Source organism: Clinocottus analis, unplaced genomic scaffold (genome assembly GCF_023055335.1).
Source record: "Clinocottus analis isolate CAN_PGR_092001 unplaced genomic scaffold, fCliAna1.0.p SCAF_6, whole genome shotgun sequence".
NCBI classification, from domain to species: domain Eukaryota; kingdom Metazoa; phylum Chordata; class Actinopteri; order Perciformes; family Cottidae; genus Clinocottus; species Clinocottus analis.
The window spans coordinates 3,045,817-3,071,743 of NW_027176218.1; the positions used below are offsets into that span (position 1 = coordinate 3,045,817).

Sequence of the window (25,927 nt, forward strand, 5' to 3'; positions counted from 1 at the left end):
AACGGTTAAATTATTTAATTCAGGTCTTGCAAAAAACATTTTTTGGGAGGTTTTACCTGCATCGGCTTTCAAATATCCAAAGTGTTTTATTCAGACCGTGTGTGGTTGTGAAATGTGGTCCTGAAGTATTACAAGTTTATTTATTATACAAATAAATACAAAAATACAGATACATTCTCGTGTCTTTTGTTATTTACTCAAATCATTCTCCATAATCAGTCCTAAAAATGTCTCAACGTTTCAGGTGTCCAACAGTTGGAGAAAGTACATTTGTTTTTTAGTACTTTACTTTCAAGTACTGTACCTTAAAGGATTACTTTTTCTACTACGGAAAGACATTCTTTCAATTATTGTCAGACACTTATAACAAACTGAAATACTTCTACACAAAAACATTGGAAAAATACCAAAGTTACCCTTTAAGAACAATACTTTGAGCATATACATATTATGTACTTTTACTTACATTTTGAATGCAGGACTTCATTAATTGTGGTGAAGTATTTCCTTCCTGTCGTATTGGTATATCTAGCTCAGTGAATACTTCCTACATCGCCAGCGTTCAGTCAACTCTGAGCTGTAAACACACACACACAGCTGAAACGAACAAAAGTGTATTACTTTGGACAAAAACAAAAAAGAAAAGTGGTTCACAAGGCAGCGGCTTCACAGAGTCACTGGCTGGAGTTCATCAGCATGAATAGCTCTGGACCGCTTCTGGTCCTCTTTTTGATTTTACAATGATTGAGATCTTTGGTTTTCCACATGATGGCTGAACTGGTGTGAACCAGTTTGAGCAGGAATACAAATCCTACAAGCTTAGAAGTACACACACAGAGTTTTTTTTCCACTTTCTCTTGTATAAAAATGCCGTTTGTTGATATAAAACAGCGGCCGTGCAGTCGGCGAGCCTGAAGATTGAGCACAAAAAGCTTTTTACAAAGTAAATCACAAATGAAACAGACGTGGAATGTGGAGCGATTTTCCATTTCTTTGACCAACAACAAAACTCTCGACTACGCAGATAATCAGACGCACAACGCACAATCCTCCGAGAGCCTTCTGGGTTCAAGGTGACGCACATTTTTTTTAAAACAAATGAACCTCTAATCCGATCATTAATTATTCTCCAAACATGATGCTCAACACTACTGCTTTGACTCAGAAGATACGATTGTCGCGTCTTTCATTCTCACGCCTGAAAAAAGGATTTCAAGCCTTTAAGGCGACTCACTTTCCTGCATGATAATTTACAGAAGGTCGAGACTGTACCGACCGACCTTTTGACGACTTCTCTCGTCGTCAACGAGGCACACAGAGGGATGATGGGAAGGCACGGGGTTCAAAACATCCACGTGAGAGAGCTCATCAATCAAGAGAAGAAACACAGTGACGCTCCGGTTGCGCTTCAGCGAGGGGTCAGGTGAGCCGAGTCGGGCGGGGTCAGGTGAGCCGAGTCGGGCGGGGTCAGGTGAGCCGAGTCGGGCGGGGTCAGGTGAGCTCCGTCTGTCTGCTCTGTGGCAGCACGAGCGCCACCAGCCCGCCGGTCAGCAGCAGAGCCGACACCAGCAGGACCGGCACGGCACAGTTTGTGTCCACCAACCGGCCGAAGGCCACGTTGCCCGTGATGGCCGCCACCCGGCCCACGCCGGTGAAGAAACCCAGAGCGGAGGACCTGAAGGGAGGGGGAGAGAAACACCGGGGAGGGGGAGGGCACGCTGCTCTTAATCATTCATGAGGATTAATAATAACCTCACAATTTCTCCCGTTTGCTTTGACAGTTTAGTCCCGTTTTGTCCCGTTAATCGTGCTTCTCAAAACACATCTAGCACTCAAATAAAGTAGGATATCTTCATTTTAAATCTAGAAAAAGTCAAACGAGAGGAAGCAATGTATTTAGTTAATAGAAAAAAATCAAGAAAATAAATGTTTGAGTTTAGTAGAGTAAGTACGAGTACCAAAAGCATGGCCAGTAAATGAAATGAATTTTATAAAACAGTCTGTAACAGTTTAAAGGATTTTTGGGGGTCAGTAAGTGTCCAGTATGTCACAGGGAAAAAAAAGCTTTTTTTGGTGCAAGAATATTCTCTTCTTTCCCTTTTAGTCCTCACATTTCCTCCCTTGTTAAACAAACATACACAAACGGGTAAAAGATGAAATCTAAGCCGCAGCTTGCTGAACAGAAGTTTGAGGAAAAGGTTACCGCAGCTGCGTCGGGTAGAGCTCGGTTCCCAGCACGTCCAGAGCGTTCCAGGTGATCACCGACACGCCGCTGAAGACGCAGGACACGGCCAGACTCTGGACTTTGGTCTGGACCACGTAGATGAGGAAGACGCTCAGACTGGACACCAGCAGGCTGCAGGCTGCAGGAGGAGACGTCACCGAGGGTGAACGCGTGGTCGAGCGCGCGGGAATGTTGATGAAAACAAGTGATTGATTAGGTTTAGGGATGCTGAGAGACTCACACAGTAGAGTCTTCCCCCCCAGCCTGTCGATCATGAGGATGGTGAAGATGTTTCCCGGAAGGTTGGATGCAGCGATGATGAAGCCCTCCATGTACACTGTGAGGCCAGCAAGAGAGACGGGAAGAGTCAGAGGAAACATCCGTTCATCACGCAGCTATTGTCGCTGGAGTTTATCCCAGCATGAAGTGACTAATGCTAATGCTAATGCGGCAATTTAGAGCCTCCAATTCACAAAGGAAGCTCAACATACTAAAATCTGATCTGGTGCCTTCAAACAGTCACAGAGGAATTTAAAATGCAAGGTCACAACGTTGTTTGTTTAAAAATAGACCAATTTCATTTGTCTCGGTTCTTTTTTTTTTACCTCTTCCTTGTGTTACCTTTGTTTTAAACAGCCCTCTAAATGTTAGCCACGCCTCCTCTAACTCCACCTCTTAGTACTTTCATAACATGACTGCGTAATAGCACTATATTAATTTAGCCTCATTCTCAAACTTCATATTTTCTCCTGTGGCTGAGATAAAAGTTTGTGCTTCACGTCCCGCTCTGCGACCGCAGTGACAATCAGCATGAATTATTTGCCGTCCCAGACACACACACACACACAAACACAAACTCTCTCTCACTCTCATACACACTCTCTCTCTCACTCACATTCTCCCACTCACACACACACACACACAAACACACACCTGCCGTCTTGACCGGGTAGCAGCTCTGGTTGAGGAGCGGAGACAGGACAGACGTGTTGGCGCACGGCGAGCCGCCGCCGCCGCTCTCCATTCGCTCAAACAGCGCCGGGAACCACATCCACAGACCGTAGTAACTACAACAGATGTGATGAGATGACAACCAATGGTACTTCCCTGCTGTAGGTTTCTCACATCGATACAATCCTGACAACATGCATGACGGAGGACTGCAGCCTGCGCAGACGAGCGGACGGGATTACTCACCCGAAGGAGATGCAGTAGAAGACGATGAGCAGAGCGATGCTCCTGGATTTGAGCGGACCGTTAAACATCTGTTTAACAGGCAGCAACGCCTGGGAGTCAAACCAAAGACCTTATTTTAAAAGGACAATGACGCGTTTTATACAATAATGAAGGAAATATATTTAAAAAGTAATAGAAATATTACCAACGGGGCAGAAGACCCTCAGTGACTCCAAAAGTCAAGTCTTACATCAACTTGTTTGTGTTTATTTTATTGAAAATATGTTTAGGAATATGTACTAAACCACAATAACTGACACTTTAATCGGCTTACGTTGTCTCCTGCTCTATAAATTAATCTCAAAGATCCACCATAAAGAGACTGACTGTCAATGTCCAGTTTTTAAAAACTTAATTATTTCAAATTTTGTCAAATAAAGATATAGGAAACCTGCACAGAAGCTGAAATAATTAGGCGTTTAATCAATTAGTCAGAGAAAAAAAAAAAAAAAAAATTCGACAGAAAATAACCAACAGCCATTTTTATCATCTGTCGAGCCAAAAATTCACCAGTTCCAGTTTCTAATAAGTGAAGATTTGCTGCGTTACTACATTAAAAAAGGAAGAAAAAAAAATGTATTAAGTAAAAAAATAATTGTGACCAGAGCAGTTTACTACAACCATGCTGCTTCAGGTCCATTAAAGACATATTGAGCAGTGATGGATGCATCTGACTTCAATATATAGAGCAGAATTTTAATAATAAAAGTGCTTTTGCACACTTCTGCAGCGGTCCTCGGACTGTAAAATCCTCTGTGGACGTCGTACCTTCTTAAAAACACAGGCCAGCCTCTCTGTACGAGAGCCGCAGGTTCTGCTCTCCTCCGGTTCCCCTCTTTGCTTGGAGCTGGTGCACAAACCAAATTCCTTCAAAAAAAGAGTTCAAGACAAGAATCAATACACTTAAAGAGTCGATTGATACTTTACTGCAGAACAAAGGGAGGAAATCTTTAGAGAACTATCGAAAAAACCACAAACACAAAAAAGTACTTTCATTACAAATGTCACTTCCCTTCTGATTTCCCCTTTTGCACTACTCGTTTGTTTTCTTTTTTATTAATAAATCACTTGAATCCCTGCGTACTTTATTGCTAGACGTGTTCAATTTCTCCACGGCTAAACAATGACAGCGAGTATAAGAACATGTCGCAGGTTCATACCGGGAAACTCTTTCCTTTCCCCCACATGTTCAGCTTGAACATCACATGGAAGACGCCGATCGCCTCTTTCTCCCGGCCCGCCTGGCAAAGACAGGACGAAAAAAAATGTCAAAAGACAGCGGAGAAGGACAAGCTGCAAACCCAAAAACTAGGAAATTACCTCCATGAGGAACTTGGGGCTCTCGGGCATGAGCAGCCGGAAGAGGAGCGCTGAGGTGAGGCTGGGGATGGAGCAGAGCACCACAAACAGCCTCCAGCTCTGAAAGTCCAGCCTTCCCACTGAGAAATGGGCCCAGGTTCTTGGAATCACCAACCAGGCCAGACCTGCAGACAGCGACGACTCATAAACACAGGGAGCGGGTACGTTGTCTTGTTCTGATCGCGCCTGCCAAGGACGTTCATGCTTTCACCCCCCGAAGTCCATAAGTCACAAATATTTGTGTTTGAAGGATGCGACGATACCATTAGAGGTTTCGTAGGTGAGAACACTTTGACTCCACTTGGTATGGATCCAGCTCTGGGACGTCAGCCAGGAAATGATTCACTTTTTGGCTACGACTAAGAGCGAAGACAGACACCGGATTACAATGTGGAGATGCGTTTGTGGTTTCTAGTGGTTAAGACTTGAACTATATGACCGTAACGTCCCGGTAATGGACCTTTGTAGCATTTAACAATAAATTTTTTAAAAAAAAAGGCTATAGAATAGAATATATCAAAACACTTTTTTTGCTCTTCAGATATGAGATAGATCGCATTTAAGCAAATAACTGCTTTGATATCTTGGTTAAAAGGATGTGGTGTTCAGTGATATAATGTAGACACTGAAGCATTTCTTCTACTAGAAAATAGGAAACGTAATCGTGTAGCTGAGGAAGAGACGTTGGATGCTCTTCATGACTCCTTAAAGGTCACAAGTTGCACACTTAAAAAGAGCGAAGCCTTCGAGGTTACGTGTAGCATCTGTGCTCACTAATGCACACAGACAGACACTCATGAACACACAATCACATTTTCTGTCTTATTTTCAGTTGACAATGTATTGTTGTTAATATTTATCCTACATCGTGTTCAAATACTTTATCATCAGTAGTATGTGTTCATATTTTTTGTATACAAATGTTGTGTTCCCTGCAAATAAGCGCAGTAGTTCTTTTCCTGCACTGTGATATTATTCATCTCTGTTGTAACTTTGGGTTTTCAGCACTTTTGCGTTCAACTTCAGTGAAATTATGTTTGTGATCCTGCAACGCGGACATTGTTCTCTTGATGTATTTCCCCACCTGCGGCCAGGATGTTTCCAGCCATCCAGAAGGTGGCCAGAGCGCTGATCATCGCACCTCTCCTCAGTCGGGGCATGAACTCTGAGAAGTAGGAGAAGATAACGGGGATCGACCCGCCGACCCTGCAGAGACGGAAAAAATAAGTTGTTCCTGTGCACCATTTTGGAGGCCGATGCTGGTATTCAAACAGAGGGCGCAGCTAAATCGATTCAGACCATTGTTTTCCCAAAAAAGTGCAGAAACACGTAGAAAAAACGTACTGCATTCACTGTTTGCCCGTCAGCTAAATGACGTATTTGAATCCTGTGCTGCTCACCCGATGCCGCTGACGAACCGCAGCAGCAGGAAGAGCCAGAACTTCGGCGCCACGCTGGCCAGGCCTCCGAACACGCCGTTGACCGTCAGGGACACGACCAGGACCCGGCGACGCCCTCTCTGGTCCGCCAGATATCCCCACATGTAGCCGCCCACCATCATGCCTAGAAAAACAGGAACGAAGACGATGACAAACAAACATCGCTCTGCCAGACTCAACTGTCGTCTTGTTTTCTTTACGTGTTGATTTTAAAAGTAAATGTAATAGTTTCGGCTGTTTTTTTTAAACAATTATTGACAAGATTTTTAAACTACTTTTAACCCTTTTTCACTGCGTCATTATGCGTTTGTTGTCATCAAACATTATTATTTTTTTAAATATCTCAGATAAACAAAAAAAAAGTGTATTTTTGTATTAATTAGTTTTACCTCTTCTTTGCTGTCCCATGTTTTTCATAAATTTGCTGATGAGTAACATTCATTGTGACTAATTTAGAATTTTACATATGAGAGAAATACCACAAACTGTGCCTGCTCAGTACTGCAACTAATACATTTCCATTCTTGACAAACCTGTTTATTATGTTATTGATTCATTGTTTAGTTTACAAAATGCTAACATATAAAAGTATCATTCATAATTACTGAAAGGCTATACTGATGTCTTTAACCTGCTTGTTTTATCCGACCAACAGTCTAAAACCAAAAGATATTAAATCCGCTCTCATACATGACAAAGAACAGCAGTGAAATCACTCATTTGAAAAGCCGAAGCCAGAGAACAATTGGCAATTTTTCTTAAAATAAACAACTGGAACGATAATCGACCATCAAAGCAATTTCTGTCGATCGACTGAATGATTGTGCTTCACCGAGGAAAATGCTGGCGGTGAGCAGGCCCATGTCCGAGGAGCTGAGCAGCAGATCGCAGCGCGCCGTCGGCAGCAGGAAAGAGACGCAGAGAATCTCCACGGCGTCGCTGGCATTGGCCCAACCGCACGCCAACAGCAGCAGCCAGTGGAAGGAGCCGAAACCTGAGAGCCAAAAGCGGAACAAAGAGCGAGTGAACAAAGAAAGAAGCTGTCCATAAAAATGATCACCTGATGTCTTTATTGGCCTGTTTTGGGGATATGCGGGCAACAGTGGTGGAGTGCAGCTGCTCATCACGGCCAACAGACACCTCACGTTGCTGTGTGTAAAATATGTCACAAAATTTTACACATTATATTTTTAATAATGCATCGCCACTGACCAAGGCTTTGTTCGTATGGACTATGAAAAAAGACTGTGTTTTCTAACTTGGAGATGATTTCTCAGTTAAGAAAGATGTACTCCTCCTGTTTCAACAACATATTTAAGTCCTCACAATTGTTTCACCAAGTTGTTCCCCTCTTTTAAACTAACTCTCGCTTTTGTCAACATAAAACATTGCAGACAAAGGCAACCAACAAAACCATCAAACCTGCTTCCTCTACCGCTTCCTCGTATGTTAATCTCCTCTTTGCGTTTCCACCGGCGTCACATGGGATTTTTGACATGCTCCTGTCGAAAATGATTTCTCCTAAAAAGCAGAAGTAAAGAAAAGAAGCACTGAAACGGGTCAAAGGAAACAGAGGTTCCAGATGTTTAATTACCACAAACTAACTGACAAACTGAAAACATGAGGTATTTTGTAGATTAATAAGGTTATAATTCAGCAACTAATAGCTACTACCTCCCCCCCACTACACACACACACACACACACAAGGAAAAATGCCAATACTTCACTGGTCCTAGCTTCTCAAATGTGATGAATTATGACTTGTATTTGACTTAAAAAATGCTATGCTATCTTTAACATTATACACAACAATTAAGCGATTCATTGAGAAAATAATTTGCAGAAGAATCTAGCAGGCTGCAATTAACAAGTACTGTAATTATCAATTCATCTGCAGATTATTTGCCTAATAATTGATTTGTTTGCGCTGTAAAAAAAGAGAAATAGTGGCAAAAGAAAAAACTCATCACAATGTGCATGTCTTGTATTTCATAAGATTGTATGTTTTGTTTAAATAAAATCTTAATATTAAAGAGTTCCCTCGGAAATGAAGTAACAGTAGAAAGCAATAAATAAAAATACTCGAGTAAAGTACAAGTTCCTCAACATTGACACAAGTACAGTACTTGAGTAAATGTAGGCTGCTTATTTACTTCACATCACTGACAAGTATATAGTTGTCATATATGTAGTAGAATGAAATATAGTGCCTTTTGTTGTAATAGAGAAAAAGAAGCATAACATGTAAACACTCAAATTAAGTTGTCGTTGAGTAAATGGATAACTGGAGCTGTTTGTTTTTTTAAGGGTTTTTTTCTGTCATGCACTTCAAGTTTGTTTCTTCTTCTGCACGGACAACACGTGTGTTTACATCGGTCCTTAACAAGAATACAAATAAACAAAAGAACAATCTCTAGTTATCTACTTCAACAACAAACAGTTTGTGACGAAATGAAGTCACAACATACGCTTACCTTCGTCTGAGTCCCGCTCGCCTGGCTCCGGGTATTTACCTGTGAGAAGCGGCTCTTGAGCCTCAAAGTCTCCGGTATGCACGTGACGATACATCCTCCCTCCTCCTTCCTTCTCTACCTCCACACACACACAAAAAAAACGAGGAAAATGGGACGTCCTCAATTTGGGCAGTGATTGACACCACTATCCATGTTACAACCGCTGCATCTGTCTCATGACTGCCATTAAGCCTTTTGGCTAGCTAACAGTAAAGAAGGAGGACCAGGAAGTAAAAAAAAAAAAAAGAAAAAGGACAAGCTGGGCAGTTCGCGCGTCCTGAAGCCTCCAGTCAGTCTCTCTGCTCGGTTCAGTTGTAGCTCCGATCTCCCGGTGAACTGGAAAGTTAGCAGCTAGCTTAGCTTAATTAGCAGCTAAACGGGAGACACCGCCGTCTGTCAGTGAGTGCGGCGCGAGCGAGAGAGCACGAGCCGTTGCCTCCCCGTGTGTTGTGTTTGCGTGTGCGTGTTGTGTGTGTTTTAAGAAGATTGAAGATGGCGACCAGCTCGGAGCGCAGCCCTCCTCCTTTCCCCGACTCCGAGGACCAAGACGTGCTGGACTCCGAGGAAGTCGGAGGCCGAGACAGCGATGAAGACGACGACGACAGCGGCGGCGGCGGCGGAGGAGACGACGACGGCGGGGACGAGGACGACCTCCTCTTCGTGAACCCAGTATGTCTGAACGGAGCTAACGTCGGTCTCGCGCTAAGCTAAGCCGCCGCTGGTATCTGGCTAACTGACACCAACTGCCAAAAGACGAACTGCTAATCGTCAGCGAGAGGGGCGCTTCGAGTAAAAGTTTAGAAGGGTGTTGACACACTCTGAAGGTTGTTTAAGCGTTGAGGAAACCGAGGGAGAAATACCGTCGACGTAATCGCCTGTCTCTCTTTTTGTCGGATAATGTGACTCAAACGATCGATGCAGCGAGGAGGTTTTAATGCAGAAAACACTCCTTCTATCGCAACTTGTACACGGCCAAGTGTGGCTCTTTAACACTATCTTTTAACTCTATCTTTAACACTGTTGAAATTTGCAAACGCCCATTTTGGGACTGATTTCTTCCTGAAAAGTTGCGTTGCCTGCTGTGATTTTTTTTAAATTTATTTTTTATATCAGGTCGATTGGGAAACCGGATGACTCGATTTGATCTAATTTGAAATTCCTGTTTGGCTGATATGTGGGTGTTTTCTGTGCAGAATGTCGAGGTTAAAGTTTTGATGGTGCAGACTTTCATGCCATGCAAAAGGGACAGCAGGCAGCAGCTTAATGTAAGCAATCTGTACTGGATGTGGTACGTGTGGGTTGCTGTGGGAAAGTTGTTTTATTCATATAATAAGTGGTTTGAACTTCACTTTACACAGTATTACAAAAAAACAAATCTGGCTCGTGCATCCTCCTGTCATGTGAGTGAGCTGTGGTCACGTGGTCAGAACCCGGATGTTTTCCCACAGTCAAAGTTCAGAGGAGAGATTGAAAAGTTGCTGTCTGTGATTTTTTTTTTTTTCTTTCCTTCTCCCCTGCATGGAAAACCTTACTCAGCAAGTTGTGGATGTTCGGTCTAAAACTGTTTTTTACATTTTTTTTAGCTGATGTAATGTTTGGAGATGGACCATGCATTCAGAGTTGCCTCATGCATGAAGGAGACATTTGTATTGGTTTATTGTTGAGCACTCTAGCTTAGTTTAAAAATGCAATGTGTTGAGAAACAATTGACATAGTGTTTACTCAATGTGACGATTATCAAGTACAACCAAAGCCTATGACGAGTTATTTACACTCTACCTCTGCTGAGAGTAATTTCTGACCTCACTACAATACAATTTAACCGCATGATGAGTTTGAGGAAGTTGCGTTTTAGCAGTATTCTAGTGAAAACACATGTGTGAAGACCATACAACTGGATACCGGAGACATAGATAATGCTGCAGGAACAGTTTAAGTTTTATGAACATTTTGATTTTGTTAACATTTATGGTATAAGGTAATATATTCATTTTGCCAGTTTGGAGCGGTGTCTCTAATGATTTATTGCGTGAGGGTGGACTAAATATTACAATTCTCACACGATGGCATTAAACAGCATCACAAACTGTAGCCTAATAGACTATCATAAAGTTTAATCAACACTTCTCTATAAAAGTTTAAACATTTTTTTTACTTGACAATCTTTTGGATTTATTGCAGAGCTGTTGTGTCACTTTCCACTAGAGGTACCTAATAAATTGGCACCTGAGTGTATATGCATTGTCTTCATCACGACTACCTGAATGAGAAAGCTATTTCAGAAACGCAATTTAAATGTTTCACCATGAGATTGGTTTTCTTCAAAATAGTTTTTCAATTTTCAAGGATTATTTTAGTTTTCATAAACAAACTCAGTAGCCTGGAATCAGCTCAAAATGTTGGGTTCTTCTGAGCTTCCAAAAATCTTATCTGGAGGCTGAAACTCAAGCTGAACAATACCATGAACACATCTGGATGTTCACTCATAGAATCTAGAGTGACATTAAACGGAAATCCACATGTACTGCTTCCAGTGTCTAGTATGAATGAATGAATGAAAAGTACTTTATTAATCTCCAAGGAGAAATTTTTTGTCGTACTAGCAGCATCCCAATGCCATAAACTAAGTTAAACACACAGATGATAAAATAAAATAAATAATAACAGGAACAGCGGGTAACAGATGTATGCATAAGTAAGAAATAAGTATAAACATATATATACACATACATGCAAGCAAGCGGAATGGATACATATATATATATATATACATACACCCGCACACATATACATACACACATACATACATATCTACATATGCACATATACACACATACATACATATACACATACATATACACAAACATATACATATACATATATACATACATACACATACCTACACATACACACCCACCCGTGGCCCACGCACATACATGTACACATATATACATACATATCCATATACATACACACGCATACACACATACATACATACACATACATACATATGCATGCATGCATGCATGCATGCATACATACATACATACATACATACATACATACACACATGTACACATACATATACACATACACATGTGCAAAACATACACAACAAGCAAAACACAGCAGTGTATTCGGAGGATAAATTAGTGTATTCAGTGTATTCAGAGGTTTGATTTAAATTAAATGTAAACTGAAATGTACAAAAAGTGCAAAATGCAAAATATATGTATGCAGCATACAAACATATATACATCAGTATATCTATATACATGTACAGTGTACAGTGTGACTTAGTCCACGGATCTGGACTCAAGGGATTTATTGTGTAGCCTTATGGCCGAGGGTAGGAATGCCTTCCTGTAGCGGTCCTTGTGGCAGCGGAGCGTGATGAGTCTTTTTGAAAAAGTGCTCCGCTGACCCTGCAGGAGCTGGTGGAGAGGGTGGTCCGAGTTGTCTAATATGGACAATAGTTTCTTTAGTGTCCTCCTCTCCACCACCTGTTCCAAATGCTCCTGCTTGCAGCCGATGATGGAGCCGGCTTTCTTAACCAGCTTGTTAAGTCTGTTGGTGTCACCGGCTCCAATGCTGCTCCCCCAGCAGACAATGGCGAAGTACAAGACGCTGGCCACAACCGACTGATAGAACAACTCCAGCATCTTGCTGCACACGTTGAAGGATCGAAGCTTCCTCAGGAAAAAGAGTCGACTCATCCCCTTCTTGTACACAGCGTTGATGTTGGCCTTCCAGTTCAGTCGGCTGTCGATGGAGACACCCAGGTACTTGTACTCCTCCACCATGTCCACGTCCTCTCCCAGGACGCTCAGAGGTCTCGGAGCTGTTGTCTTCCTCCTGAAGTCGACCACCATCTCTCTGGTCTTGCTCACGTTCAGAAGCAGGTGATTCTCACCGGCCCACTCCACAAAGTCACTCACCACTGCTCTGTACTCCTCCTCCCGTCCATCCTTAATACACCCGACCACTGCAGAGTCATCAGAATACTTCTGCAGATGGCATGACCCCGTGTTGTACTGGAAGTCATTGGTGTACAGGGTGAACAGGAAGGGAGACAGAACAGTTCCCTGTGGGGCTCCAACATCACTGACCACCGTTTCAGACAGCACACGGCCCATTCTGACAAACTGTGGTCTGCCTGTGAGGTAGTCAGTGATCCAGGAGATGGTGGACGAGTCTACCCCCACCCCCCGCAGCTTCTCACTCAGTAGCAATGGTTGAATGGTGTTAAATGCACTGGAGAAGTCAAAGAAAGTGACTCTCACAGAGACACCGGTTCCATCCAGGTGCGACTGAGCTCGTTGCAGCAGGTAGATGATGGCGTCATCCACTCCCACATGAGGCTGGTAAGCAAATTGCAGAGGGTCCAGCGACGATTTCACCTGCGGCCTGAGGTGGGCCAAGACCAGTCTCTCCAGCACCTTCATCACGTGGGAAGTGAGGGCAACTGGTCGGTAGTCCTTGAGGCCAGATGGCAACGACTTCTTTGGGACAGGGACCAGGCACGACGTCTTCCACAGCACCGGGACTTCCTCCTGCCTCAGGCTCAGGTTGAAGAGGTGCTGCAGGACACCAGACAGCTGGGTGGCGCAGGTCTTTAGGACCCTGGGGGTGATGCCATCAGGACCTTCCGCCTTGCCCTGTTTGAGTTTCCTCAGCTGTCTTCTCACCTGGTCAGTCGTCACAGAGAGAGGGGGGAGGGGAGGTGGAAGGGTGGAAGAGCCCATTGATGTTGAGGGCTCAGTGATTGTGCAGCTCAGCAGGGGGGGCATAGAGGGTGGTGTTTGGGGGGGGTGTTGGATGGGGGAGACGGAGACGGGCTGTGAACTAAACCTATTGAAGAAACAGTTCAGCTCGTTGGCCCTCTCCAGGGAGCCTCCTGGCTGTCTCCCTCCAACTTTGAAGCCGGTGATTTGCTTCATCCCAGTCCACACCTCCCTCGTGTTGTTATTCTGGAGTTTGGCCTCCAGCTTCCTCCTGTAGGAGTCCTTGCCCTCCCTGAGCTTCACCTGCAGGTCGCGCTGGACTCTCCTGAGCTCATCCCTGTCTCCAGACCTGAAAGCAGCTTTCTTCTTGTTAAGAAGAGCCTTCAGGTCCTTGGTGATCCAGGGCTTGTTGTTGGGAAAGCAGCGCACAGTTCGGGATGGGATGATGGTGTGTTCACAGAATTTAATGTATTCTGTGACACAGTCTGTCATGCTGTTGATGTCCTCCCCATGTGGTCCACATAGCACAGCCCAGTCCGTTAACTCGAAGCAGTCCTGGAGGGCGTCATCAGCCTCCGGAGACCACCTCCACACAGTCCTGGTGGTCACAGGCAGCCTCTTCACCAGAGGAACATACTTAGGAGTCAGCAGGACCAGGTCATGATCAGACCTGCCAAGGGGGGGAAGGGCAGTGGCGCTGTATGCATCCTTAGTATTTGCATACAGCAAGTCCAGAGTTTTATTGTTCCTTGTGGGGCAGTCTACATATTGTTGAAAAGTTGGCAGAACTTTGCCCAGGGTGGTGTGATTAAAGTCACCAGTAATAGTCAGGAAGGCACCAGGCTGATGATTCAGCAGTCCAGATACAGTGGACTGGATGGTGTTCTCTGCTTCTCCGGCGTCAGCTGATGGCGGCACATAGACGGCAACAATAATGGCGGACGTGAACTCCCTCGGCAGATAGTATGGCCGCATTCCCAAGGCCAACAGTTCAATGTTCGGGCTGCAGAAACGCTCCTTCACACACACATGGTCGGGATTGCACCACCTCTCATTCACGTACACTGCAATCCCGCCCCCTCTCTTCTTACCGCTCCGTGCAGCGTCTCTGTCCGCTCGAACCATCCTGAAGCCGGGCACAGACGCGCTATGGTCCGGAAAATCCGTGTGCAGCCATGTCTCCGTAAAACACAAGAGGCTGCACTCACGGAAGATCCTCTCAGTCCTCACCAGCGCGCCGAGCTCATCGGTCTTATTAGACAAGGACCTCACGTTCCCCGTAATTATTGCCGGTACCGGGGGTTTGTATTTCCTGGTTTTTGCCCTCCTCTTGACACCCGACCTGCAGCCCCGAGCCCTTCTCCGTAGCTCCGCCGGGATCACAGGTCTGTCTCCAGGCAACAGTTGTGTTTTGCGCAGCGCAATCAGCTGATCGCGTGAATAAACAATTGTCCCAGTCATTGTCCGTAGTGGTTTTGAAAGTGTCCATTGTGGACGAAGTTAAATCCGAAACGTGAAAGAAAGAAAGAGACAGGGAAGTGAAAAAAAAGACAATAAAAAGTAAAACATGTGGGGAGCTACTGCGACAGGCAGCCGTTGGCACGGCGCCATCTTATAGAGATCACACTATACTATAATTCTTGAAGACTTGGAAATATGCTGCAGTGACAGTTTAAGAAGATTTTTAGCATTTTAATTTTGTTTAAGTTCAAGATATGAGGAAGTGTCTTTCTTGTTTTGGTCTAATTTTGGAAGCTTTATCCCTTGTGACAGAACTAGAGTACAAATTTGAAATAATAATGTTTTGGTGAAGGTATTCTTTCCAGACTGTAACAATAGCAAAGTGAGGAGAAAATAGGTTGAGGTTAATCTGTTAGTTGATTGACACACAATGTAAGTTAACTGAAATAAGGATATTTGCTATTTCCTGTAATTTTGTCTCGATGAAAACCCCCAAAAATTCACGGATAATTGTTCAAAAACTCTAAATAAAACAATACCTCTTTTTCTGTTTTCCTCTAATCTGCAGAGCAACCCTCCCCTGACCCAAACGGACACCACACTGCCACCTGCCAGTCTACCTATTGATGTTTTGATGGAGCCTCCCACTGACCTCATGGATGATCCCTTAATCGAGCCCGTCGGCAGCCTAACGGAAACCAAACCAACGAGCGAAGTCGTCAGCGAACACTCGGATGATTTTGTCGACCTTACAAACAACATAGCCGACTCTCCTGAAGACGCGGCCGAAAGTGCCGTCATTGACGCTGCCATAGACACAACAGAAATCCCTTTAAATGAACCTTCAGATGATTTTGTTGACATATTTGGAGGGGAAAGTGAAGCTCCGCAAGAGGAAGTCATGGTCGCGAATGTAAGTGTTAAAGCACCACCAGTAGTAGCAGAAGCAGCAGCAGCAGCAGCAGCAGCAGCAGCAGTGGAGGAAAGTGAAGTGATCAGTATAGTGACGGATCCACCTGGCGACGAGAAAACAGGAAGTGATGATAAACCGGAAGCAAAAGAAAAGTCCACTGACTCAATTATCGACCTCAGTGATGATTTGTCTACCGGTGACGTACAACAGCCGCCACCTGCCAGTGACAAATTCCTCGACCCTCTGGTGGACTTCCTTAGTGACGCTCCACCTGCTGCCGAAGCCAAAATACCCAGCCGAGCGACGGTCGATCTGTTCGAGGACGACGGAAACGACTTGTTCGCGGAGCCGCGGCAGACTAAATCTGCCAAGCCGCTGCAGAAGAGCCTCTTCGGCGAAGCGGACGAGGATCTGTTCGGCGAGCCGCTCGGTGCCGCCGCGAAGAAACCCGTCGGCAAAGAGCCGAAGGGCAAACCCGTCCCGACCAAAGCTGCTTGTGACATTAGCGACATCGGCGGTCCTCTGCACGACAGTTATCATGCAGAGCCCGCTGACCTCTTCTCTGAGGAAGCCGTCAGCACAGTGCCCAGCATCAAAAAGACCAGCGCTGTCAACTCCAAGACTAACGGAGTCCACCCCGAAGAGGACACGGATATATTTGCTGGTGGGTCCACAGACTTGTATCATTATTGTGTAACCTCATCAGGATTGTAGGATTTAGTGTCCTACGATGAGCAGGAGTGACAACGGGAGTGTTCGCATTGAGCAGATCATTCAGACTCTCAATTGTTTATCCACTTAATTCAGTTGTTTTATGTGAGAACAGTTGCATTCAAAGTCGGGTGTGCAACATTTATTTTCGATTTTACTGGAAGTAAAACCATATCAAGAACCAACTAGAATTTGAACGCACCAGATGGTCATAGATGGTCATTTTTTTAACTTTACGGTGTTTTTTGGAGGTGTGCTTACGATGAGATAGATGACAGGAGAAAGCTGACAGAAAATGAAAGGAGACAGACGGAGGATAACGTACGACAACGTCCACTCGCGGTCAGGAAATGAGTTTCATGGTCAACATGGACTTTTTTTGTGTGTACAAACGGTCGAGTCCCCTTTTTACTGCCCAATAAAAGAGGCTTGTGACTTGAGTTCACAAGCACGTGATTGAACTGTATTAAGTTAGAGGCTGAAAGGAAAAAACACAAAGGCATCAGAGTCCATGATCTGTGCGTGAACTTGCCTGTTTAATTGTGCCAGGATGTAAAGTAAATAATAATCTCGCTTCACGTTTCCATTCGGCATGTAATGACCTCGGTCCGTTCTCTCTCTCTAACAGAAGCCACCGTGGAGCTTTCTCTCGACAGTCCGCGGGGCGAGAGAAAGAAAGATGTGATGGCCAAACCGTCTGCGGCCGCCCCCTCAGTGTCAGCAGCCGCCAGCCTCCTCGCCAAGCCGCAGTCTGCTTCTCTGGAGGAGGTACACACACACACACACACACACACACACACACACACACACACACGCACACGCATATCTAATCCCAGAGCAAAATCCCCCAGTGGTACCGCAACAGAGTAACGACCGAAAACTCTTCACGTTCAGGGATTTGCAAATTGAAGTTTTTTACTTTTCTTTTTAAAAACAGATTTTAAAAAATAACCTGTTTTTGGCGGCTTCAGGGCAGTGTCACACTTTCTGTTAAATATTTGTTTCAGTTGGATGACGAGGAGGAGGAAGAAGAAGAAGAAGAGCAGGAAGACAAATTTGAGATCTCTATCTCTGTCAAAGACCCTGAAAAAATAGGTGAAGCGTAATTTTTTATTCTTTATTTCATTGCGATACAGTTCGTGATGGTTTATGTTTTACTATAAACAAGCAAGCAACGGTTGTTTTGAGCTGCTTGACTTTTTGATTTAATCATTTAAAACTTGTGAAACAAGTGATAAAGTGCAGCTCGCCTTGAGTGATACTCTCAGTATTTATATCAATTTGTGTCGGTTCTTGCTCTGACTTTCATCCTCCTTTTTTTCTTCTATTTTCAGGCGACGGGATGAACGCCTACATGGCCTACAAAGTTACCACACAGGTAAAAACTTGTCCCCTTTCCCTGAAGTGTCTTCTTTTAATCCAGCGTTGTTTGCACAGTTAGTCATTTGGATGTGTGGTAACGATGTGCTAAGAGAGGAAATGCTGGTCAGCGATTTGTAGCGGAAACGCCCCGGCGCTGGTCTTGAAAGGCAAACATAGATCACAGCAGAACTTCACAGTAGTCGTTCACCAAACTTGAGCCTCTGAGAGACATCCAGTCCAACCAATGATGTGACGTTTTCAGACCACACTGCCCATGTTCCGCAACAAGACCTTTACAGTGAGGCGGCGTTTCAGCGACTTCCTCGGCCTCTACGAGAAGCTGTCTGAAAAGCACGGACCAAACGGCTTCATCGTGCCTCCGCCGCCAGAGAAGAGCATTCTGGGTAGGCTGACCTGGCGTTACTGTTCGCTCTGATACTGTAACTTTTTAAATGTGCTCTCCATCAAGATGTAAGAAGGGCTGTTGTGTTTGCACAGGTATGACGAAGGTGAAGGTGGGAAAGGAGGATTCCTCATCTGCAGACTTTGTTGAGAGAAGAAGAGGCGCGTTGGAGAGGTAAAGGAGAAGAAAGGAAGCTAAAGCTGCTTCGTGACGATTCAGTTAGAAAAAACACACAATGTTCTGAGCTGTTATGGCGCTGTCATCACGCTACAGATATCTCCAGAGGATTGTAAATCACCCGTCACTTCTCCAAGACCCGGATGTCAGAGAGTTCCTGGAGAGGGAGGAAGTAAGTATTTAGTTTGGAGAGTCTTTTTTTTTTTAAAAATGAACATGTATTTAGTTTTTTAAATGAAATACTGTGAGGAATTTCCTTCAAGAATAAAAAAAACTACATACCTTCAATAAATGAAGGAAAAAAATATATAAAAGATGTCTCGCTGAATTAGAATAAATGAAAGCCTATTATCAAATCATCTATTTACAAATTCATACACACAACTCTTGCGGTTAAACAGGTTTTGCTGGAGATACTTCTATTTATCGAGACCTTTATTTAATTCTGTTGGCTGTGGATGCATGTGACTTTAAAAAAACAACGTTTCCCTGAAGAATACAAGGTGAACAGGTTGAGTAATGCATAGTATTTTTCTGGGTGAAGTAATTGGTTCTTTCACTGCGACTGAGCTTGAGTACATCTGAAGTGCAGTCTGGCGACGGCCATGTTGTAACTTTGTGTGTCTGCCCTCAGTTGCCCAGGGCAGTGGGCACTCAGGCTCTGAGCGGCGCCGGCTTCCTGAAGATGATCAACAAAGCGACGGACGCCGTCAGCAAAATGACCATCAAGATGAACGAGTCGGACGTGGTGAGTTCAGCTGTAAACGGTCACTCCGGTTGCGTCGGCACTTCCTGAAAATGAAAACCGCCGTGAAACCACAGATTCATCTTTTGTAGCAAGGAAATCAGAAGTTCATAGAAAAGAAAGCAGAACAAAGTTGTTTTTTTCTCTTTTTTTTCTTTCTTACTGAGTGGCGTGACATTAGTCAGAATATTGGTTTGTCAACTTCTTTGATTTTCATAACTTAATTATATTAAAAAAATCCTGAGGAAAAAAAACATGTTTTTAATTTGTGACACTTTATTAAACTTTTTGACACAGTATTCATGATGAGCTTAACGGATCCGACGCTTTCTTTGGTGAACTGATCCGAGGGCATTGACTGGACCTTTCTGTGTCTGGTGCATTTTGTACTGTTTATTTAGTTGATGGCATCACAGTTGACTGAATGCTAAAGATGAAGCGGCGAGTCCTGACGATCAAAGACTCGTTACACAAAGAACGAGTTCCTCTGGATCTGAGCTCAAAGTACCAGGCGCACGCCGACACTGAGCTTATTCAAATATTCAGGCTGAGCCCATGCAAAAGGAAGATAAGTGCATTAGAGTGCACTGGGTTTCCAGTGTGTTTTAAGCTGAACTCTTTAAAGTCCTCATTTGTAGCATCAAGGTGCGCATATGAAGCTAGGAAGTCTGGACAAGTATTACGATTGCATAATTTACGCAAAATTATATTTAATTCACCGTCGTGAAGGTAAAGTATCGGAGTTCATGCATCATACAAATGTATTTCATGATTCAACATTTTATCAATGTTTGCCCAATGGGACTTGACTTTTTTCTTATTCTTTTTGTGGCTTTTTAATGAAATAGTTTCACAAACTCTAAGTGTTTTTTTTGTGTTTTTTGTTGTTCCTGCAGTGGTTTGAAGAGAAGCTGCAGGAGGTGGAGTCTGCAGACCAGCAGTTCAGGAAGCTCCACGCCATGGTGGAATCTCTGGTCCTTCACAGGAAAGGTTAGTCGTCTGCCTTTCAGACCGCAGAAGGAATACGCCTTTGATTACCTCGGCGGATTTTGATTAAAAAAAATAAGGGATGAGGGTCGTTTTTGACACAAAGTTCATGGTGACATTTGTAAATGAGATCATTGCAACCTGAAAGTATCGCCGATGTTCAACTTGCATTCTTTCTCGTAGCCACCAGGGGGCGAGTTCTGAAGTCTGTAGTTATTTTCTCAGACTTCTACACAATCAGCTTTTTTACTGAAGCCTAAATGAAGACACTTTCCAAATGTTTTTACGATTACTATCTTATCTTTTGACCAATGTGCTCCATAGAAAGAGTTTTTTGACACAAACCCGTGTCCAGAAGTAGCTCACCCAGACGATCACATTTTAGTTTTTGACCTTTTTGGTGTTTCTAAGAACGCAGTTGGACCGCGCCCGTTTTCACACCGATGTTCTGCTCGCCCTCTCCTCTCCAGAACTGTCTCTAAACACAGCAAGTTTCGCCAAAAGCACGGCCATGCTGGGCAGCGCCGAGGACAACACGGCCCTGTCCCGAGCGCTCTCCCAGCTGGCCGAGGTGGAGGACAAGATGGAGCAGCTGCACCAGGAACAGGCCACCAACGACACCTTCAGCTTCGCCGAGCTCATCGCAGACTACATCCGCCTGCTCGGAGCCGTGAGGGTACTGAGGACATCTGTTCTACTCTTTTCTGGATGGTTTGATTAGGAAAATATGAAATATCAGAAGTGCTTTCACTTTTTTTAAAGTTACAGGGTTAGCTAAGTGAGTTTGGAGGAAATATGTAGAATTTTGAGTAATTGTGTATAATTTTGATGCTAATAGCTACATTCATTATGAACTTAATATTGTTTATTGGGGGATCAGAGTATTTATAATAAGTAAAAAGGTAAATATTCACTGTGGACAAAGACATTGTAAAAAAGAAAGTGACACATTTAAGCTGAAAACCAGGGCAACACCACTTTCATTCACTTCTCAAAAAATTAGATTTTAACCTCAGAGATTAAAAGAAAATGATTATTTTTTTAAAAAAACAACAAGATTGTTCAACAGACATCAGTCATGTCAGAGTGTGTAGGAAGAAGTAAACCCTCAACTCTTTTGCTGCTTCAGTCCTCAGCAATCGTTTCTAGAACGTTGAAATTCTTCTCAGAACAAGTTGGAGCACGTTCGTTTGAAACAATCTGGAAATGTGTTATTTCAAATGTTTTGCTCTGCCTGATTTGAACCATTTAAAAGTCAATCAACCTTTAAATATCACTGCTTTATTTAAAAGAGTAAGACTATTATTCTAATGGTGGTTTGAAATGAATAAAGTGAGTTTCCCCCTCAACCAACAAGCCCTTTGACACAGACTGAAGGCGCGAGAGCACTTTTAAACAAGAGGCTTCGCTTCACGGCCAAAGCAAATAACTCAAATGGAAACGTGACCTGATCCTCGTGTGTGCGTGTGTGTGTCTGTGTGTGTGCGTGTGTGTGTGTGTGTGTGTGTCACCTTCAGGGGTCGTTTGATCACCGGATGAAGGCGTGGCAGCGCTGGCAGGACGCTCAGACGGTGCTGCAGAAGAAGAGGGAGACGGAGGCCAAGCTGCTGTGGGCCAACAAGCCCGACAAGCTGCAGCTGGCCAAAGAGGAGATCGCTGAGGTACGAACAGAAACCACCGGCGTGGAAACGACCTGAACAACCTGCACGCCGCAGCTCGATGCCGAAGATTAGAAACAATGTTTAAATAATGAATGAGCCGCTTGCAAAGCTTTCATATTGTTACAATCATCAGCGACAAAGAAATTCCTGAGCAAATATATTAGATTGCTACATTTTCCAGTTTTGGTCTATGACAATGAAAAATACTTTTTATTACTGTTTATTTTGTCTCTCTTAGGAACAGCTGTAAATAGAGAATGTTTAGGTTTTTTCCCGTCTGACAATAAGCAATGTTATAAATATGATCTTTTATGATCTTAACGTGTTGAGATGTCAAATATCATCATCGGTTTTATTCAGAAGTTTGATATTCTTATATTTCTGGCTTAGTAAACTCCATTTTTCCAGCCCGTGACCTTTGATGAGCATCATTTCTAACGTGGTTTGTCGTTTCCTCTCGTCCTCAGTGGGAGGTGAAGGTGACGCAGTACGAGAGAGACTTCGACAGAGTTTCTGCCACCGTGCGCAAGGAAGTCGTCCGCTTCGACGTACGGACGTTCATCTTTACTATCAGCTCCTACACTGAAGAAACTCACACGCATTACTGATTTCTACTTTTCTTCATTTGCTCGTGCAGAAAGAAAAGGCGAGGAACTTCAAAAGAGAGATAATTAACTACCTGGAGTGTCTGCTTCAGTCTCAGCAACAGGTGAGAGTCAAACTTTAATATTGAACATTTCCATAATCTGATATTCCTCTTGTACGTTGTGTACATTTTTAAATGGTTCTTAACTTCTAGAAAGACTTCGCTCTCACAGAATTGTTTTCATTAATTTAAATTAAGATGATTTGGAGCTCATTTAGAAAGGATCCGCAGTACAAGAAGTGTGAATTATAACATAAATATAAATGTTCAAAATGAAATGCAACCATAGAAAGATGTCGTTCTTATGAAAAGTAAATATGAGCTCAGGAGGAAAATATGAATCAATTTTTACAGGATGTAAGGAAAAGAGTAGGGCTTCAACTAACGATTTGATTAATAATCTTTTGATACGTTTAATAAGATAGTACATGACAAATAACAAAAAGACCCAATCTAATGTCTTCAAATGGCTTTTGTCCAACCAACAGTCCAAAACCATAAATATAATTGTTTTATTTTAGTAGAAGTGAGAAAAACAAAAGAAAGGGACCTTTCTAACGGAGAGAATCATCTGCTTTAAATCCTGAATATGAACCCATGAACTTCTTTTCAATAACTCTGGCACACTGTTGTCTCTGTTCTTCCTCCTCCAGCTCATAAAGTACTGGGAGGCTTTCTTACCAGAAGCAAAAGCGATCGCCTAATCCTCGAGCGCCAGCCTTCTGGACGACTAAACGAGGGCTGCCTTCTTCTTATACACTTTACCTCTTGCCTTTAAACCAAGGAAACAAATGCGCGCGTTGTAAAGGGAGATACAATCAACCTGTTTTTTTTTAATCACCTTTAACATATAGCTCTGTACTCTATTGTATTAATAACTGTATATTTCCATTTAACCTTCCACAAATATTTTCTTAATGGATGAAAAGAGTTTGCATATACAAAGATATGGACGCGCGCAGAAAGAGAGAGCGAAAGAGAGAGAGAATAGACGAACGATTCCATTTAAAAAGCTCCACAAGAGACGGGGAACAGCAACCGAGGCCGTCGCTCTCAGGATATTTCCTCCTCCACATCAGCAGTGGTGATTGTTTACAGCGGCTGCTCTCTCGTCACCTTTCTGGGGACCCAGATGAAGAAAGTGGCCAAAAGTCTCACTAGGTTTGATTTCTTTTTTTATGACTCAAAGGGATAAAAATAACAATTAAAAGAGCACTCGGATAAAGTACTTAAGTGCTTTGAGTACCAGCCATGTCTTGTTTTTGTAAGTCTTTTTTCTGATGTAGAATGCTGAAGGGGGCGGGGCCACGTGTTGAGCGGCATGAGATGGTCAAAAGGGGCTTTTGCATTGTAGGTCAAAGCTTTGTGAGGTTAATGTTTTGGGTATGATTTTCTATCATAGTGCAAACTTTACTCTTATAACTACACATGTCTGTGCCTTTTTTTAAAATTCAGAATGGTGTTTTTTTGTTGGTATAATCCGGTTCAGGAGAGAGTTGTACGCGGTTGATGCGAGTGTCAGTGCTGCAGAGCGATACCGGTGCACGTTAAAGCCCATTTCCTACAATTATTTTTTCCTCTATATTCTTGCGTATAACTCTGGAAAATAGCACATAAAAAAAAGAAATCTATAAAATAAAAATAAAAATTCCAGCATCTTTTTTGTATGAAAATCAACCTGCAGAGACTTGAACCCTCGGAGCGCATCATGTCTGAGTCTGTTTGTAGTTGCATCATCGTCGTGAGATAAAGCGGTTGTCAAGTCGACGCCTATTTGTGGCAGTGACGACTCGGTAAATGCTGACTCGTCAACTGCAGGGGATTACATCCCCAACGCTTCAGTTTCAAGTCTCTGCGAGTCGGCGTTCGTGCTGTGGAGGTGAAAAAATGAATGGAAAGTGAAAGCTGCCTGGACCGCAGGGTTCTGAATTCTGCTTTAAGACGTAAGGTTGCCAGTAAAAGAGGGGAGGTCTGCAAAGAAAACATATTTTCTTTAAGTGTTGTTCTGTCAAAAAGAAATAAAATTGTTTTAGTGTATAATAATGATACGAATGAATAAAATAAAATGGTTCCGAGAGCCCGCAAAGACATGTTGAAATCGTTCATCTGACTAACAATTACATTATTTTTTTTTAATTTTAAAGAGGTACCCTGTGGAGTTTTTGACCAGTAATGGAGGTGTGGAGCTTTATTTTATTTTTAAAGTTTGGCGACGTGCCAAACGAGGCGAGGGATCAAAAGACCAGACGTAAACATGGATGCAAAAGAATGTAGATTTCAAAACTCCTCCACTCACAAAAAAATAAAGACTTAATGCACTTTGGAGGAAAATGAATGTAAATACATTTGTTGCAAAAACTCAACAGGGTATCTTTTTTTATGTTTAATTTACAAAGATCATAGACACGGATCCTCACACTGAGGAACTGGAACCAGCAAATCTTTTTTTACACGACAAATTTCTAATCATCCGATTATTTTGTTGATTTATTGTGTTGATCCGGTGTTTGATTTCAGCACTAAATAACACAACGTGTAGTAAAGGAGCAACGACACGAGGAAACAGGCTGATGACGTCATGCTGTTGACTTCATGTCACGTTATAAACACGACGTCGCTTCCCGAAGCCTCGGTCTGCAGTTTGACTTTTAACATTGAACGGTAACGTCGCGTAAAGGCGTGGCGGCCATCTTTGGATTCCAGCTTTAATCTCACATTTGCACGCCGCTGAAGCCGCGTCCCGACCAGCCGCGGCGTCGGTTATGAAAATGCAGACGTTTTCTTTTACTTTTTCATCATTAGAAGCCAGCTTTGTGTTCGGCCGGCGCTCGGATGAAACTGTTTGTTTGTGCGGCCGCATACTGTGTCATCACTTGTCAACGTGCAGCGCAATGTCAGCACTGTGTCATAGAAATGTTCTTTTCAAACAAATCAATAAAAGTTGCACTGTTTACACTTGGAAATTCCATAACTTCAGACTTCAGTGTCTTATTTCACCACTTGGGGTGTTTTGTTGGCCTCACATCAAGTCCTTAAGCGTGGATTAATTAAACTGTACTGTCATAAAGTCGTACTATAGCTTGTAAAAAGAAAAACGTATGCCATAAGTGTGCTAGTGTTGTATTTATGTAAAAGTAAAGTTGTTTTTTGGTGCCCTTGATGATTTGGTTTTGCAATTAACTTCAAACGTACCATTTAATCGTTAATAAGCATGCTAAAATAGGAAGTTTTGAATCCAGGTCCTAGTGACGGCATCCTTTCTTCGTCCCTTATTGAAGTGAATGCCGCCTTGTTATGTGTGACACTAGTTGTATCATCAGTGCGGTTCCCTTCACCAGAACATCAAGACACGTCACACGCAGCC

General features: G+C 43.2%; 2 protein-coding genes across 2 annotated transcripts; one reads left to right on the top strand and one right to left on the bottom strand.

Annotated features, from left to right (window-relative positions):
• sv2 (synaptic vesicle glycoprotein 2) lies at window positions 1-9,770 on the bottom strand. The gene is made up of 13 exons (XM_068602347.1): window positions 8,735-9,770; window positions 7,681-7,779; window positions 7,091-7,252; window positions 6,220-6,382; window positions 5,904-6,025; window positions 4,781-4,944; window positions 4,621-4,701; window positions 4,229-4,327; window positions 3,422-3,510; window positions 3,158-3,291; window positions 2,466-2,561; window positions 2,204-2,363; window positions 1-1,675 (listed from the first exon to the last, which is right to left on the bottom strand). The coding sequence occupies exons 1-13, from the start codon at window positions 8,826-8,828 to the stop codon at window positions 1,492-1,494; spliced, it is 1,647 nt and encodes a 548-aa protein (XP_068458448.1). The 5' UTR covers window positions 8,829-9,770; the 3' UTR covers window positions 1-1,491.
• snx1a (sorting nexin 1a) lies at window positions 8,850-25,534 on the top strand. Its single transcript, XM_068602346.1, has 15 exons — window positions 8,850-9,442; window positions 15,527-16,535; window positions 17,211-17,350; window positions 17,590-17,677; window positions 17,917-17,960; window positions 18,207-18,348; window positions 18,443-18,521; window positions 18,621-18,696; window positions 19,159-19,272; window positions 20,166-20,259; window positions 20,727-20,932; window positions 21,774-21,917; window positions 22,385-22,465; window positions 22,555-22,626; window positions 23,217-25,534. The coding sequence occupies exons 1-15, from the start codon at window positions 9,266-9,268 to the stop codon at window positions 23,265-23,267; spliced, it is 2,517 nt and encodes an 838-aa protein (XP_068458447.1). The 5' UTR covers window positions 8,850-9,265; the 3' UTR covers window positions 23,268-25,534.
• Window positions 25,535-25,927: the final 393 nt, after the last annotated feature.

What these genes read in the sequence shown, in the direction of transcription:
- sv2 (XM_068602347.1), bottom strand. Translation starts at nt 8,828, where the DNA reads ATGTATCGTCACGTGCATACCGGAGACTTTGAGGCTCAAGAGCCGCTT. An exon ending in GGAAAGGAAAGAGTTTCCCG is followed by an intron (nt 4,328 to 4,620) that starts GTATGAACCTGC and finishes CTTTTTTTGAAG; the next exon opens with GAATTTGGTTTGTGCACCAG. An exon ending in GGGGGGGAAGACTCTACTGT is followed by an intron (nt 2,364 to 2,465) that starts GTGAGTCTCTCA and finishes CTCCTCCTGCAG; the next exon opens with CCTGCAGCCTGCTGGTGTCC.
- snx1a (XM_068602346.1), top strand. Translation starts at nt 9,266, where the DNA reads ATGGCGACCAGCTCGGAGCGCAGCCCTCCTCCTTTCCCCGACTCCGAG. An exon ending in GCCTGCTCGGAGCCGTGAGG is followed by an intron (nt 20,933 to 21,773) that starts GTACTGAGGACA and finishes TGTCACCTTCAG; the next exon opens with GGGTCGTTTGATCACCGGAT. An exon ending in TGCTTCAGTCTCAGCAACAG is followed by an intron (nt 22,627 to 23,216) that starts GTGAGAGTCAAA and finishes TTCCTCCTCCAG; the next exon opens with CTCATAAAGTACTGGGAGGC.